Below are 17,500 nucleotides of genomic sequence, written 5' to 3'. Positions count from 1 at the left end.
GACTTTTGTGGCAGCCTCGGTCACTATTCACTTTCAATGCATCTTTTATCCATACAATGGAAGTAAGTGACAGAACATTATTATATTGTATTTCAAAAAAGAAAGAAAAATCATAAGGATTTGATTGGAACGACTTGGGAGTGAGAAAGAGATGACAGATTGTCCTTTTATTTTACTAAATTAAAAACATGATTCAAAATAAACCTTCCACAAGAGGGCAGCAAATGACTTATTTTGGATTAAAAAAAAACTTCCATTATGTTTTCTAGCTTGCAGTGCCTGCATAAGCTTACATATGGTAAAGACACATTTACCAAAAGGTAAAAAAAGAAATTGCGTGAACGCCGTCCCCTGTTTATCTTTGCTTTTATAAATAGTGAGAGCTATAACTTATGTCATATGTGTTGATTCATGTTTGTTTTTTCATTCTCATTTTTGTCTTTAAGAAAACTTTAAGGGAATCTGAAGTAACTATATATAAACATCCCTGTATTTGCTCATACTTCAGATGAAAGGCTTCATCATACCATGTGGCTCCAAGGTCAAGAGTTCGGCACCCGACATTCCTCATGGGTCACTTCTCATACATGAGAAAGTGTTATACATGAAAGCACTTTCACAACTAAAGATTAAGAGAGATCAGGCCATGACCAAGACGGGAGAAGGGATATACGTGTCTTTGCAGCTATTACATGTAGAAGATGTGGTGAGCCATTCCATTTTTAAACGCAATACAACCAGTGCATTGTCATAGGCTTTACAAAGCATTGTGTTAAAAACAAAATCTACAGATGGGTTTCTTATTTTCTTTTCATTTTTTTAAAGAACAATTTAATGCAAAGGGTTTGACAAAGATCACACCTGCAAGCAAAACAAAGGAAATCAAAGAATTAGGGCAGAGATTCATGTTCAGGACTAGATTTTGTCACGTCTCTCTCCCCGTCTGTGCGGATGCTTTGAGTATAGGCCTGGTTCTAAGGCATACATATGTATGAGAAGTGAAAAATGACATGAAGCTTCTGAGTACATCTTCATTGACACTCAAAAGCAGCATATCACTGTTTTCAAGACAGCAAGAAGCTCCGAATCAAAGTTTTCAATCTTGCAAGGCTGCTGTCTCATTAGTGGCAAATCACGACTCTGACATTTACACTGTAAGCAATGGTAATGCATTTCCATTTCCTTTAGAGCGGAGCGGAACATTTCAGTCAGACAGCGTAAGTCTGTTTGTTCGGGAAAACAAGCCAGGGGAGGAGGCAGAGAAGAAAAAGAAAAAAGTAAACAAAAATATCCTGCAAATACAAATACACAAACATACATCTGCAGGAGTTTAACTCACAGACAACCATACAAAGGATCTTGTATTTTTTTATTTGTTCATGTTTAAAACTATATGTATGCAGCTGACCAAATGCAATTAAATGGAAAACAACAGGACAATACGATTCTTCTTTTATGGCAGTTAATTGTTGATTGTCAATGGCTTAGTTAATCCCACAATCAACAACTCTTTAGTAAACTAAAGGCAGCTTTTGGTCCAGAAAGAGGTGTTAGTCCCTACAAGGAAAGGTCTAAGTCAGGACAGCATGTTCTTTGCCTTGAGTCAAATCAGTTGGCAATGACAGAGTGATACTGCTATCACTAAATCATTTAAGATAAGATAAAACACAGATACTACGGCGGAAGATATTATTTAGTTCTATATCTATATCAAAGAAGAAAAAAAAATCTGGTCTGGTGAAAGATATGAGTTTGAATTTCACTCCGAATTTCATCTTAATTCATGAGAACAGCATTTTTCATAAAGTCTTGAATATCAGCTAAATTCTGATCTGAATTTATACACTCTCAGAAAAAAGGTACAAAAAGCTGTCACTGGGGCAGAAACTTTGTACTTAACCATAAAGGGTGCATGGGGGGCTCAAGCACGCATGGAAATTAATGAAATTCATTAATTTTATCCAATCAAAAAAGATTCAAGAGCCTCTCTAATTGGTGGATCTCACATACCATTATGTTTAGAGTTACAAAATAACAACCTGACAACCTGTTTTTTATTTATTTATTTTTTAATGATAAATTGCATTTTAACTCAAAAATCATCAGGTATCAGCAAGAGAGCGACTCACGACAACACTCATGGAAATTATTTGTGCTTTAGTTTGGTTGGTAATCTAATGGCTTCATTGCTCAATGCTGCAAATACTTTGTAAATACACTAAAACATTCTGGGTTATTTTAACCAATTTTTTGGGGGTAAAATATGAACAAACTCAATTGTTGGATTAAAAATGTAACCCAACGGCTGTTTTTTTGCATGAATACTTTTTAAGTATATTTCACACGCATATTTTTTAAGTCAATTTCACATATGAAATTAAGTAAACTCTACCTAACCCTAAGTAACAAAGGAAATAAGTAATTTTAACTTAGCTAGTAAAAGGTTGAGTAATACTATATAGTTGAAGTTTCCTTTGCAATACATTTCACTCAAAAAAATATAACATTGAATTAAAACACTTTTAAAATATATGCTTTACTTAGAAACATCTAAGTAATTAATGCAATAGATATCCTACATCTAACTAAGGAGTAACATAAATGCAGAGACCTCAATACTTGGTAGACTATACACAATGACGGTAACATTTGATGAATCGGTTTTGTGTTTGAATGTGTCACTTTGTGTGGAAAACTCCAAATGTCACAAAATGTCAAGTTACGAATCCTAACAACAAAAGCAATGATGAAACAGTGTAAATACAGCTGAAAAACAGGGAAAAATCAACCTCATTCATTATTCAAGGCCAAGTGCATGATGGGAACACCAGTATCAGAAAAGTTGAGTCATTTTACTTAATTTTATAACATTTATATTTACGATTTAATTTATACACGCTTGAATTGAGTACTAATATAGAATTTACTTAGTTTTTTTTTAAATTCTTGCCTGAACTAACTTTTTCATGTAAATTACATTGTAGTATTTACTTCACCACAAAATACAAATGTATACAAATGTATCATATTGACCCAAAATTGGGTTAAAAAAACACAGATAGGCACTGGATAAGTTGCTAAATATTTTTCACCAAAATAGTATTATTTTAGAGAAAACTGATCCTAGACCAGCAGTTTACGCCAGAGTGTAAGTGTAATGAATTACCGTAATCAAGCGCACCATCGCAAGGAGAACTGGGGACTGGGATGGAGTGTGGCATCCATCAGCAGAAACATAAATCACAGCCTATAGCTAAAACTCTTAAAAGGGAAACATCTCACACATGGATATAGGGCTTTCAAATGAATAAATGAGAAATAATAAAATAATAACCTTATAATAATAGTGTTAATTAAATTGTAAAACATTGCTTAACAGAACAAAAATGCATTCAAATATGAATAAATACACTTTTTAAATGTTGCTTGTTCAGTGAACATTTTAACATTTACAAAACATGGGCACTTTACTTTGTTTTTAATCTCTAAAATTATCTAAAATTTAAAACCAATTTGTGTAGAGTGCAAAATCCATTTCTAAATGGCTCCTGAATGGACAATCTTGGAAATGTTGCTATGATTAAAGGTGCAATATGTGATCTGAGAAATGCTAACTTTAGCCCACTAGCATTCAAAGCATACGATCCCACCCTCCCTGCAAATCGAGATGACCAGAGACAATGTTATTGGATTACATTATGTATGATTCCCGGTGAGAAAACTTTACTGGCCTACAGTGAGTAACAGTACCACAATAATGAACGTAAACAACTTTGCCTGCAATTCTCACTCTGTGTGCACAGCGTACGTAAAACGCGCTGATGACTTATGACGTCTGCGTGAACAGGCGCGCAGTGGTATACAAACACACGTTGACTGATAGGGAATGCATGCTTTAATTTCAGACAATATATACTTATAAAAATACAATTAGACCGCTTAACATAGTGATTGCTATCAAGATATGAGGAGACTTTCAACCAGCATAACAATTTTTTTTTTTTTGTAGAGAATCACCTATTGCACCTTTAACACAAAAAGCTTGGAAGAACGTGAGTTTGCCTCTTTCGGTTTTAGCTATTGTATAAAGTAGCCTAATGTGGAAGTATTACTATGTAGATTAATATTCGGTTTTACAGTCTGACACCTCCACATAATAGAAAGAGACATTTTCAGCATTATAGCCCTAAGCGTAAAAGGTAAAAGCTTGTTAGTGCAGATGCTAGGTGGGAGCCAGCAAGTTGTGATATATTACACTCATTTCAAATTTAAACAGCTTTGTTCTAACACTAAGCTTCATTATCATTTTTATGACCTCATTTTAATTGAGAGACTTCATGGAATATGCTATGTGTAAAAATTAAGGAAATATTAAAATAATTATATGCTATATATTTAAAAATGTAAAAAATACATGGATCTTTTTTAAATACTGTCAATACCCTACAATTTCATAGCAATAATAATAATAATAATAATAACAACAGTAATAATTATGATAATAACAATAACAACAACAATATGTATTATTATTATTATTATTATTTTAAAAGTAAACTCACGTGTCATCATGGCTGCGGAAGTTGATGGGGTTTCAAGCCCACTTCATCCTCCTCTTATTCTTGATAGATGTGAATCGCAGCCTCCTCCTACTGGCCCCTCCCACTGAAACACACACAGACACACAGAAAGCGGGAGAGGTATTTAAAACTTTTTGAGATCTGTCACAAGCTTTGTCATCCTGAAAATCGTGGTGTTTGTCGCACGGTTAATCACTATCCTGACAGAAGAGTTTGCGCAGGTCCTTTTACTATACCAGCCGAAGGAAACGTTACCGTGAACTCCCTGAGAAAGTTTTCCTCAGCATTACTGAAGATTCGCTGGTATGTCACTTTGTTTCTATCGTTGCTTCAGTTTTGACGTGTACATTGTATCAGGATTGTAGCAAGACCAGTTTAGGGTCCTTGTTAAAATGTTGTTTTATAGCATGTTTACAGTCGCATGCTCATTCCATTGACGCGCATGCACGTTTCAGAGCAGCATGTTGAGTCTGAGTCTCGCGACGAGACAAAACCAGAACTCTTCTATAATCTATGAAGTTGTTGTCTTTTATGCAAAGTGACGTTCTTCAAGTGCAGGATTTAAATCCCATTAGAATTCAATGTGATTGTAAAATGTGTAAAAACAAACAAACTGCATTCTAAAGAGTTTTGTAAGTCTGCACGAGCTCTGCAGATGTTGTGATGTGGTCGGGATGAGCTGTGAAGCTTGTGGTGCCTTCTGACAGCTGAACTGCTATGTGCTGTCCAACAGAGAACAACGTTTTTGTCCATTAACTTCAAGTCTGACTCTTTTTCAGGATGAGTGGACTGCCCTGCACAGGAATTTCATTTAATCAAATTAATGTACATAGTTCACATAACACTGGAGGTACAGTCATGACATGAATCTCTTTCAGTGCATGTAAAGACAAAAGCCTCTTCCATGTACTAGTTGCAGGTATTGTGAAATTCTCAAGCAGGCCTGTGAGTAGGCTATATTACACAATTGGGAATAGTATAATGTAAAACATCACAATACTTCAAGGTATACCTTTCTTGGATTTCTGTCACTGAACTTGATACTATGACTGATACTTAAACAACAGGAAACACTCATAAATATGATGTCCTGTGTCATCATTTGGCTGTGTGCATGGCTATTGTCTTCTGTAGATGCAGTTCTTCAGCAAAATTAACAGCAGAGAAGTTCTTACATTGTTGATCATTTTCAGCAGATGTAGAAGACTAGTGGTTCATATCTGCAGACTAAAATGTTTTATGACTGGGTTGCAGTCGCAGACAACAAATAAAACAATGCAAATAACAAAATGCACCTAAAGTAGGTAGTTTGTATGTCATTGTCAACTTTTAATAGGGAGGACAAACCGCTTCCCATATCTTTTGGTATGGCGTCTAATAACGTGCAAAAAAATAAAAATCAAACCTTTGTAGAGCTGCTTTGGTCTCATACTTTGGTCTCATATTTGATGAAGTTTGCATTATTGATTCGGTTCTATCTATCTATCTATCTATCTATCTATCTATCTATCTATCTATCTATCTATCTATCTATCTATCTATCTATCTATCTATCTATCTATCTATCTATCTATCTAAATGTGTTTATTAATATAGCTTTGCTGTTTATTAAACAGCATTAGTATTTATTAAACATTGTATTAAACTAGTATTAGGCAAAACAACTTTCTAACCATTAAACAATGGACGTCCTTGTTGTTTTGCTTCTATGTTTGTTTACCAGAGAGACAGTTTTCACCTTATCAGTTTGGCAAAGTGTCTTAATTTAATATTTTATAACCTAATACATAACCTATTTGTGTTTACTTGTTACAAATTTATAAAAGTAATATCTTTAGTTAAGTCTGTTCGCTGTAAGTCACTTTGATTATTGGTGCGTGGCTGATCTCCTCAGGGGGATTTGTTCTGGGTCCTGGTCAGACATTAGATGATCTCTGCAAGTGTCTTGTGTGAGAAAACAAGGGTTTCTGGGCAGTGAGTTCCATGAGAAAGGCTAATCAGAGCTCTCGAAAGTACTTTAAAACTGTTCATATAGTGATTATTGTAGTGGAGAATGAGATGAGGTGTAGACGAGTGAAGGGGGTTTCATGAGAACAACAACAGACACGTGACTGTTATCTGATTCAAGACCCCTGTGACATGTTGATTCGGGTCCTCAGGGTTCGCGATCACTCACTCCCAACTTATTACTTTCTAGTCTCAAAGATAGAGGGAGACAGAGAAAGTTCAGTGCTTTTTGGAGGGAACTAAATTCACTGTACATAGCTGAGTAGATGAACACGAGATGATGTGTTTTAAGTTTTTCATCTTCTTCTCTGTCTTTGTCACATTGCCGTTCTGTGAGTAGAGCCAGTGATTCATAACTAGAGGCGTATGAGTAAAAATGCATGTTGGTGCAAGTGTATATGTGTTACTTTGCATGCTCTGATGTGACTCACAAATAGAGATTACATATATGCAGATCTGCAGATGTTCCGTGTGTGTATCAGTGTGTGCTCTGTGGTGTTAGCGGCCGCCCCGAGGTGTGATTTAGTGTGTGTTTGTGTGCATGCTGTGTGAATGAATGTGTCCGGTGCTAAATATGTGCAATTGGCCCAGTGAGCCGATTAGATTGATCCATTTGTATCACTGTTGGAGGTTGTGGTTTTGTTTTAGAGCAGCTGGCCACTTCATGTCCCTAGTGTGTCACTGTTTGACACGTGGCCACGCTCGCAGCCAACACGGAGTGGATCCATTTGGGCCGACGAGCACATCTTCCATTATAAACATGTCAAAGAGGCTCCCGTCACCGTTGACTTACGCAAACGGGAAACCACACTCTGTTTAGGCTGAATGACTCAATCCAAATAAGATTCATTAGCAGGCAGCCAAGAGGCCCGTGCTGGACTGGACATCATTATAGCTTTCGGTAGGCCTCCACTACCAAAGTGGCCCTATATATGATGCACTCACACTCAGGTACCCACATTTTCATAGAAACTCATGCCATGTTTCTTAGCTTGAACAATGTGAGTGAGTTATGTTTTATATATACATGGCTGGAAATAGTTGTGGTGTTATTCTCTAGAGGTCATGATGTATTCTGGTCGACCCTCTCATGCTGAGATGGTTTTTAGAAGGACACGGTCAAACATACCGTAAAGACCTTGTGAAATGTTTATTTTTTTTTTACTTTTAGTCTATGTCTGTTAGCTTTGACGTTGTCTATAAACCTGTGTACTTTTAAAGATTGTAAATTACAAATATAAAAAAAACTTTTTCTTTGAAGAAAATGGATCATAAATATGAATAAATCGCCTTGTTTGGAAGGGTGAATGCAAATCTGTCTTTACACTCTTAAGCTTAAGGTTCTTTATTGGCATATGTGACCCTGGATCACAAAACCAGTCGCATGTCGCACGGGTATATTTGTGGCAGTAGCCAACAATACATTGCATGGGTCAAAATTCTAGATTTTTCTTTTATGGTAAAAATCATTAGGATATTAAGTAAAGATCATGTTCCATAAAGATATTTAGTACATTTTTTACCGTAAACAAATAAAATATTTATTTTTGTGAGTGAATGCAGCACAATCACGAACATAGATGGACAATTTTAAAGGTGGTTTTCTCAATGTTTCAATGTTTTTTGCACCCTCAGATTCCAGATTTGCAAATAGTTGTATCTCGACCAAATATTGTCCTATCCTAACAAACCGTACATCAATGGAAAGCTTATTTATGCAACTTTCATATGATGTATTAATCTCAATTTCAAAAAAATTACCCATTTGACTGGTTTTGTGGTCCAGGGTCACATATATGATTCCATGAAGTTACTTTAACATCCATAGACCCTTTCCATTGCAGAAAAGATGCCTTGTGGAAAAAAAGGTTCTTTGGATTATTACAATGTTCTTTACACTAAAGAGAAAAAATAGTCTGCGTAAAAACATAACTGTTCAATGAAAGGTTCTTTGGGGAACCCAGAATGTTTCTTATATGGTGTCATCGTGAAAACCCCATTTTGGAACCATTATTTTTAAGAGTATTGAATGAGCCTAATATGAGCCTAATACCACTTGTAGAAAATAGCCTATCATGTTGAAAACCATGGTACAAAAAAAGTCATACACGTTTGTAATTTAAATGAGGAACATTTAATTGCAAACTTGTTTGTAACAAAACATGAGAAATGTATGTACTATCTCTAAGTCTATTGGAAACTTAAAAAAAGAAGGAAGCCATTTGAAATGTGGCATCCCAACTTATTGTTTCAGTAGGAAATACATTAACAAAGGAAAGAAAAAGGCATTCATCAAACCCTTTCATGCACCATGCAACTTTAAAGCATAACATTTGACTTTGGATGGATAGATTGGCCTGGGAACAGTTTGCCCTTGAGTTTATACAGAATATACGTTTCCACAAGAAACCGAATATGATCAAAACTAATTCTTTGAGCTTGATTGTGAATGATCTTTATCTTTCATTAAGTCAGTTTCTCATTTTGAACTGAATATGGATATAGTTTTAAGGCACGCTTCTTCTTCCAGAGTGAAGTGGCTCTTTGAGTTCAGACCGAGGCTGCGTATTAAACCATATGGTGTTCGACACTCCACCTACACAGTAATAGTGTGTGGAGTAGCTACTTATTATGTTCAGTCTGGGGTCTGCTGCCTTGAATTTGCTAATGACTTTTCCAGAGTTTCTGAATGTTATTGTACTATATCTTTCTACCGAGATATAGAGGGAGAGACACGATCTTTCAACGGGAGTCATATGAGGTGATCGGTCTCTAAACTGAAACAAATACACTTTTATTTTATATTTTAAGTTATATAGAGTCCACCTGCCCACATTTCCATGATTTTAAGTTTGCTTCCTCACTGGTCTGCTTTTGGTTGACATGCTAAGAAAGTTCAAGTTTAGTTTTGTATTTTGTTTTGCTCTAACCAGGCCTGGAGAAAATGATTTCCTGTTAAGCTATAGCTAGCTATTTATTTATGTATTTATTTAACTAGGACAGCTGAAAAATATTGTTGGTTTTTTGTTCTTGTTTATTTTGTATTTTTTTCTGTTTTATCTTTTTAATTTGTTTTGGTTTGCCCCAACTAGGCCAGCAGAAGAACTCTTATTTAGTTTTTTTCCAGATGTTAGTTTAATTTAGCTTTGCCCCATTTTTTTTTTATTGGTTTAAGTGCTTTTATTTATTTTATTTTTTTTGTTTTTGCTTTGATTTCTGGTTTACTTTGTTTTGCCCTTGATGATGTCCTCTTTGATCTCAGAAATCCAAAATGCTCCTATACCATCAGTGTGAGAATGGCAAGAGAGGGGGACATCATATCAAAGGCAGAGGGGCACTGGCTTGGGGCCCCTGTGCTGGAAGTGCAATATTTGTTGAGATCCTCCAAAATGACTTCCCAGCCTCAGCAGCTGCCCGTGTGTGAATGGCTCTTTGTTCCTGCAGCTGTTTGCCGAGAGAGAGAGAGAGAGAGCGAGAGAGAGAGAGAGAGAGAGAGAGAGAGAGAGAGAGAGCACCTTAGTGAGAGAGAATGAGAGAAAGGCAGAAGGAAGGAAGTGGAGAGAGTGAGCTAGTGACAGTTTCAGATACTGAACCCCTCCCCCCCCCCCATGTGGTTGTTCTTAACCATTGATGTTTTCATTGACTTTTGAGGTTTTAATCCACCTGTGCCACTGTGCATCTTTGTGTAAATTTGACACATTGATTCCCCATAATGCACTTTAGTAGCCTGTGGTTGTGGGTTCAGGGACCGTGCCTCATCCGTTGCTGCACGGTTGGATGCTTGCTCTGAATGTAACTGCTAAACCCATTAGTGAAATGCTTCTGTAAACTAGCGTGAAAAACCTGTGATGTTGTTTGGTCTGGATAATAAAGTGTTATTGGCCTGTGTATATGCGTATCTACGCACAATGTGTGGCATGGTGATGTATGCCTCTTAAAATCTGCTACTTTCATTATAGGTAATATTTACAAGCTGATGAAAAAAACAGGCGAAACTGGCGAGTTGTGCGACCTGCGACAAAGTGTAAATTCTTAGAAATATGACACTTTAAGGTGATGTTGTCACTGTGTAATTACAATAAATACTGAGTAATATGAATTAACTACATGTTCTTACTATAAGGTATAGCTTAGGGTTTGGTTTAGGGTTAGTTACCTGTAATTACGCATAATCTACTGTTATTACCATAGTAAGTAACTAGTAATATTGTAACATACTGTACATCACCTTAACATACAGTAAAGTGTTACCATACTAAACATCCTTAAAAAAGCAATTTCCAATTGTTTTTAGACTATGTTTTTGCTGACGTTTGCCTTCAGAAGGACTTGATTTTAACCTAAACCACCATTATTTACTCCAAAAAGAAAACCCTGAACCTCTATCTCAGATTTGGGACGATGGCCATGGAAAACTAAACTATTAATTTAGTCAGAATGGAATTAATCAAACTGAATCGAGTCTGATGTGACATTTCAGGCTCTCTGGGCAGACGTAAATGTTTAAATGCCAGTGTAGATTTGTTTGAAAGGTTTTTAATTTGATGACTCAATATCTGTCACGATGCAGATGCTAAGTTTATTACTGTGCCGTTTGGTCAGGTAGTGGAGTGAAACTTCGTGTGGATATTGCATGTTGTATTTAAGCTCTGTTGGTGTGGCATGTGTTGGCATTAGCCCACCCTGCAGTGAACTCGGGTCGGCTTCTTCATCTCTCGAGTTCAGTTGTGGTCGTGTTAATCAGCTGTCGTCTGTTAATGCTCTTAGAGGCAAACTCCAGGTGTCTAATCGGACCGTTATCTTCACTTCGGCATTTCTTTTATTGTCTTGTTATCCATTTGAAACTGGCCTTTTTCATACAGCAGTTGAAATTGTTAGATGATGAACCATTCTCCTCATTTCCACCGTTCACATGATGCTTAATTAGCGGTTTGCGAATAACACCGCCGTCACATCAACCAGAACCCTGCTGTCTCGCCCCATCTAAACCCATAGGACGTGACCCTAATACCCTGCTGCTTTGTCACTGACTGACATCTTTCTCTCTCTCATTCTACAGAGTGTGTGGGAACCATTCAAGAAGACACCCCGCTGCTTCTGTTTCTGCCACGTCTGGCTTCAGGAAAGCGTTCTCTTCCAGCCATGCGTCTAACGGCACACATACACCCCTCCGCCATCCTGTTTTTGACCCTCAGCAGCTTGGCCTCTGCAGGTAAGCACTGTTATCCTTGTAACCCATCATCTCTCTCCTGGGCTTTTGGAATAACAGGTCAAGAGTGAGTGAATGTGGCATGACGTTGCATGAGCCTCTATATCATATGTTCCGTTTGCCTTATGAAGATGAAGGAAAGGCTGAGAATTAATGAGGGGTGTTTTAAACGCCTTTCAAAAGTGCTGCTATTTAATGGCTCATGATGAAGTGAATGCCAGAGCTCAAGCTCCCTTGGCTAATTTTGATGTTTTAAAGTGTGTGTTTATAGGTAAAATGTACATTTCTGGTCACCAAGCAGTGCCAAATGGATACCATTTGGCTTTTTTTTTTTTACAAAAAGTTAGTCTGGCAAAGTTAGTTAGGCAAAAGATGGCATGTCAGACAGTTGAACATGCTTAACATGTATTGTGGGGTGGCTGTGACAGGGACAAGCCTCAGTGCTTAAAGGGGAAGTTCACACAAAAATGAAAATTCTGTCATCATTTGCTCACCCTCAAGTTGTTCCAAACCTGTATGATGCTCTTTCTTTTTGGTTATGATGAACACAAAAGAAGATATTTTGAAGAATATGGGTAACCAAACAGTTAACGGGCCCCATTGACTTCTATAGTATGGAAAAAATACAATGGAAGTCAATGGGGCCCATTAACTGTTTGGGTACTGACATTCTTCAAAATATATTCTTTTGTGTTCAGCAGAAGAAAGAAATTCATACAGGTTTGGAACAACTTGAGCGCGAGTAAATCGCTGATGACAGAATTTGAGTAAAGTAAATGATGACAGAATTTGAGTAAAGTAAATGATGACAGAATTTTCATTTTTGAGTGAACTATCCCTTTAAGTTTCAAGATTCAAGTTACCTTCAAACGTTTGTTTTATTTAAATCCAATATTTTCTGTTTCATGTTGCTACAATTGTGGTCAGAATTATTGGCACCCCTGGTAAATATGATCAAAGATGGCTGTAAAAATAAATCTGCGTTGTTTATCCTTATGATCTTTCATCCAAAAAAATTTGCCAAAAATCAAACCTTTCATTGAAGTAATATAATTGAAAGTGGGGGGAAATCACATTATGAAATAAATGCTTTTATGAACCTTCAGAAATCATTCTAACATACTGATTTCGTTCTCAATACATATTTCTCATTATCAATATTGTGAAAACTTGCGCAGTCTTTGATGAATAAAAAGTTCAAAAGAACAGAATTTATTTAAAATATTTTGTGACGTTATAAATGCCTTTACTGTCACTTTTGATCAATTTAATTGAAACCGTAGTAGTGTATCTGATTAATGTGAATGTATATATATGATGTGTTACTAGCTCTTCAGTTTAATTATTTTGATGTGCTTGCTGCCTCATCGATTACGAAATCAAAGACATAGCGTTGTTTAATGATATGAAGGGTCATTAACCAACATATTCATCAATAATATGATGAAATAACACTATAATTGACCGTAAGCGTGCCTGCATCTAGTCTAACACAGAAAACGGGGCATGTTCTTTGCCGGGACTCTTCGCAGGGCGTGTTCTCGATAAGCTGTGCCTCGGCGCTCATTGTCTTGACAGAGTGAGGCAGTGTTGCCTGTTTTGTCAGGCAATCACGATTCGCCCCCTGTGTTCGGAATTTCCCCGGTTCCTCCCAGCATGAGTCTTCTAGATCTGGCTGTCAGAGAGCAAAGGCCGGGGGGATTTGCATTAAGAAAGTGCTGACAGCCTCAATCTCTCAGCCCGAAACACCAGTGCCGCACGTCAGCTATGCGTCCTCTAACCCGACTCATGCAGCTCTATCTGTGTGATTGATCAGGGCTTGTTGGCTCAGTCTCTTCAGAAGAGTGATGATTTGTTCCCCTCTGGCACAACAGCCTGGCAGATAGTTGCATGCCAAGAGAAAAAGGGAAAAGAAAACAATATGGCAGCAACCAAACAAACAGAAGGAACAGGCAAAATGATGACAGTCATCAAGTCTGGGTTGTCGGAATGGAGTGTTATGACTTAAGAGTGCACATATTTCACACCGTTCTATGATTTTACTTCCACTTGTTCTGTCGAATGTCTCTTTGTTGGTAACAGATCCCACTGGCCATTCTCAGCAGTTTTGTGATTTCTCTGTCACTCAAACCAAATGCTTTTCTTCTCGAGGAAAAAAGAAAGGAAAGTATTTGATGGAAAGACATTCATTTATTGTGGAGGGGGCATGATTAAATCAATGCTTTTTACACTTTTTTTTTTCTTGTACATCAAAACAGTTGATGTGTTAAATTCACAACCCTACTAATTATATGAAGTATACAGATGTCAGACAGCTGATGTTAAATGGCTATAAAAGTATACAATTCCCATAGGTGATAATGCTGCCATATATAAGCTAAGAAAGTAGAGGAGTTTTTAATAACGTTATCTGAATTGTTGGTCAGCGTACCGCTAACATAGGACAAACAGCTCCATCAACACGGCTGGTAAAGCGAGATGTTTGACCCGAGTCTCGAGCTGCTCAAAGCGGAACGGTTCCTGTTAGTGATGGTAAAGCAGGAGGACAAAGGCTACTGTGTCAGAATGTCCCTTGAGTTTAGTGAAATTTGGCCAGAATACAATCCTACCTACCCTTTACTTTAATACTCTTGAGCGAGCATTGTTGCTTTGGACTATATATTTGCTTCTTAGAGCCTCAGACATGTTGGCACATTTACCTGGAGCACATTTATTGAGGCTCTGCCTTCTTTTAATTTTTTTTGTTTGTTATGGTTGATGAAGCTGTTCCAAACCCTTGATTTGGGTGATGCTGATTTTGATCAAATTGGAGTCAAAACAAACTTTATGGGTGTCATATCTGGGCATGCTCAATATTTTCCTTGTACTCCATTTTTTTCCTTTTGTTTTAGAGCATAGCGGCCTCCCTGATGTCTCTTGTTTTCTAAAAAAAACTAGGACATTATCTAATCTGCAGCATCAGAGTGTCTGCAGCCCTGAGCCCTTTCCACATGGACTTCAAATCACTTCCAGTCATAACCTGTGTTCAGCTGGAGTCATCTGATTCTAGAGATGATGAGGTGTGATATATGAACATCTCCATGTCTTCTGAGACCTTGTCATCAGAACGTCTCTTCCACAACACTGAATCTCCTGTGACAGTGGAGAAATGTGTAATCTATATAATAGATTAGAAAGAAGATCTGTCCCACTGTGTCCCAGGATGGTTCTCTCTCATGTGACGTGACTGATACAGCAGGAATAGTGTTTCACAGGTGACATGTATTATTTTTAGGTCTATACATGATGAGCACAAGTTAATGAGACTCGCATTTAAAAGGTCATGAAACCCTGAACTAAATTTTCTGAGGTTTTAACAGAGGTTGAACATCATGGCAGACAATGTTAGCATGTTAGATATAATTGTAAAACTGGGTAATTTTGAGGTTTTCTCACGGAACATTTTTTCGTCTTCCGGATTTAAAATCTACATCGTGTCCACGTCACAGGTTGTGATGTGGCAGTACACTATAATACTTCGATGATGCGTCGGTGTCTCATAATTATTCATGAGACTTTGTTTTCTTATCCTATGAGAAGACACATTCTTATAATTATTCATGATATAATAGGCCAGGATATTAATGAAGGATAATTATGTAATGTTAAATGTTTAGTTTTTTTCCTTCAACTCATCTTATTTATCTTGTGCAAACTCTTTAAACTTGTATCTACATGTTTTTCAATTTTGACAGAGGTTCTAATTTCTTTTCTATCAAACTGCTACTAAAGCTGGCCAACCAACTAGATTCACACAATTGGTCACATGCCCAGAGCCGCCGGTGTTACATAAAACGTGGGTGGCGGGATTTATGTTGGTCCGTACAGGTATTATGGGGGAGGAAAATAAGGGTTATCGCTTGAAAATCAATAACTACAGGTGTTGTAGTCCTTAGCGCTATGCATCATGGGTAATGTAGTTCACATCAAGCGTGCTCGTGTGAGGGACGTGAATACTCTCGCTGTGCTTTGCAAGAAAGTTTCTGTGTTGCTTTTCTGTTCGTTTATTTGAGTCAATCCACCCGGGAGTTATCGTGAACTGTAATTCTGACAACTTTACCCTGCAAGAATGAGTAAAATGGCATGCATTGGCAAACTTTGTCCCTCTCATCATTGCCCGAACGTGAACTAAAGAGTTGTTGCGCTGCGGCTGTGAATGTCCAAAGCGGTGAATGAAACACAAGCTTTAAGATTTTGAATAATGTTAAAATAGTCTGATTAATATGTTCAAATAGTACACCAACATTTTGAATTCTGTCATTTACTCACCCGCATGTCATTCAGCCATGGCCCATGGCTGTCACACATGATTTTCAAGGCAAGATTAAAGTGAATAGCAATTTAAATTTCTGTCTGTTTATATGAAGCTCTCTTATGTATTTAGAGGATGCTCACAGGTCATATGAAGGACTTTTATAGTGCTTTTTGTGCTTTTTTTTCTCAGTGGTCCCCATCCACTTTCATTGTATGGGAAAATATCAACTGTTACATATCTCTGTTGATGTTCCATGGAGGTGAAAAGGTACACAGATTTGAAAGGTTGAATATATGATGCTAGAATTTTCATTTTTCTGGATGAACTTTCTCTTTAATAAGTATTTTTAAATAAGCTGTCTGTTTTTCAATACATTTTCTCTCTCTCACTGCGTCTTTCATCCCTTCATTTGTCAGACATTCCTTTCGAAGCACTTTTTGTACATCTGAGTTGCCTTTTTTTGGTCTCTCATTTTGCCAAGCGGTTGATTCTCAGTACGGTCTGTTATTATGGGATGGCAGGGCTTTTGGAAGCCCTCAAGTTTCACTGGTGAAGTGGAGAATGGAGCAGAAATCCTGCCAGATATTAATTTGCAGCACTTGCCAAAAACAGCTCTTGCAGGATGCTGGTTACGCCGAGGGCCGAGCGTGTGGCCTGTGGGGCGGCTGCAGGAACACGCGTTGGCTCATGTACACGGGTGAAACGCCTCACTTTCCCCTCAGCGCTCCATGGTTTTTACCCTCCCACAGCTCACGAGTGAGGGATGAGTGACAGTCTCGTCATGCCTGTAGGCCCCATACAGATTGTTCGTCTATCCTTCCATTCTGTCATGTGACAAAGACATAGAATTAGTGATGAAAGGTGAGTTTACAGAAATATACCTGCAGTTATATTCAGCTTAATGACACGCTTTAAAGGGGATCAGTCCTTCGTCCTCATTTTAAAACAGTAAAGGCACTGCTTTGTGGAGATAAATGACCCTAAACACTGAATAAACCATATCAAGGCAGGGCTCAACATTAGGCATGGCTCAGGGCCAGTGTGAGAAAGATTCAGGTCTGTTGATGGATCTGGTGTTGTGTGTGTTTTACTGTATCTTAGGTTCATTGACAATATGCATGTGCTTAAATGATTTTTAGGATGTTTTTGAGTTATACGTGAATTTTGAATAATACCTGTTCTTGTCGTAGGACATCTTTGATTAACGTTTTTGATCCATTTTAAATGTTGATTGTGTATATATATATATATATATATTTTTTTTTTTTCAAATGTAATTTATTCCTGTCATAGCAAAGCTGAATAATCAATTGGCATTACTCTTCATGATTCTTTATAAATGACCACACGTCATCCTTCTGAAATCGTTCTAATATGCTGATTTGGTACTCAAGGAACATTTCTTATTAT

The 17,500-nt window shown here is 37.3% G+C and overlaps 1 protein-coding gene across 1 annotated transcript in view; it reads left to right on the top strand.

Moving 5' to 3' along the window:
* Window positions 1-4,672: 4,672 nt before the first annotated feature.
* tgfbr3 (transforming growth factor, beta receptor III) overlaps window positions 4,673-17,500 on the top strand; it is a 123,481-nt gene continuing 110,653 nt past the window's right edge. The window contains exons 1-2 of the mRNA XM_079627919.1: window positions 4,673-4,883; window positions 11,647-11,799. Of these exons, the coding sequence (XP_079484045.1) occupies window positions 11,730-11,799 (70 nt within the window). The 5' untranslated portion in view covers window positions 4,673-4,883; window positions 11,647-11,729. The remainder of the gene's footprint in view (window positions 4,884-11,646; window positions 11,800-17,500) is intronic.

This window comes from Phoxinus phoxinus (assembly GCF_949152265.1).
Source record: "Phoxinus phoxinus genome assembly, chromosome: 11".
Taxonomy (NCBI): domain Eukaryota; kingdom Metazoa; phylum Chordata; class Actinopteri; order Cypriniformes; family Leuciscidae; genus Phoxinus; species Phoxinus phoxinus.
This window is presented reverse-complemented; position numbering and strand designations above follow the sequence as displayed.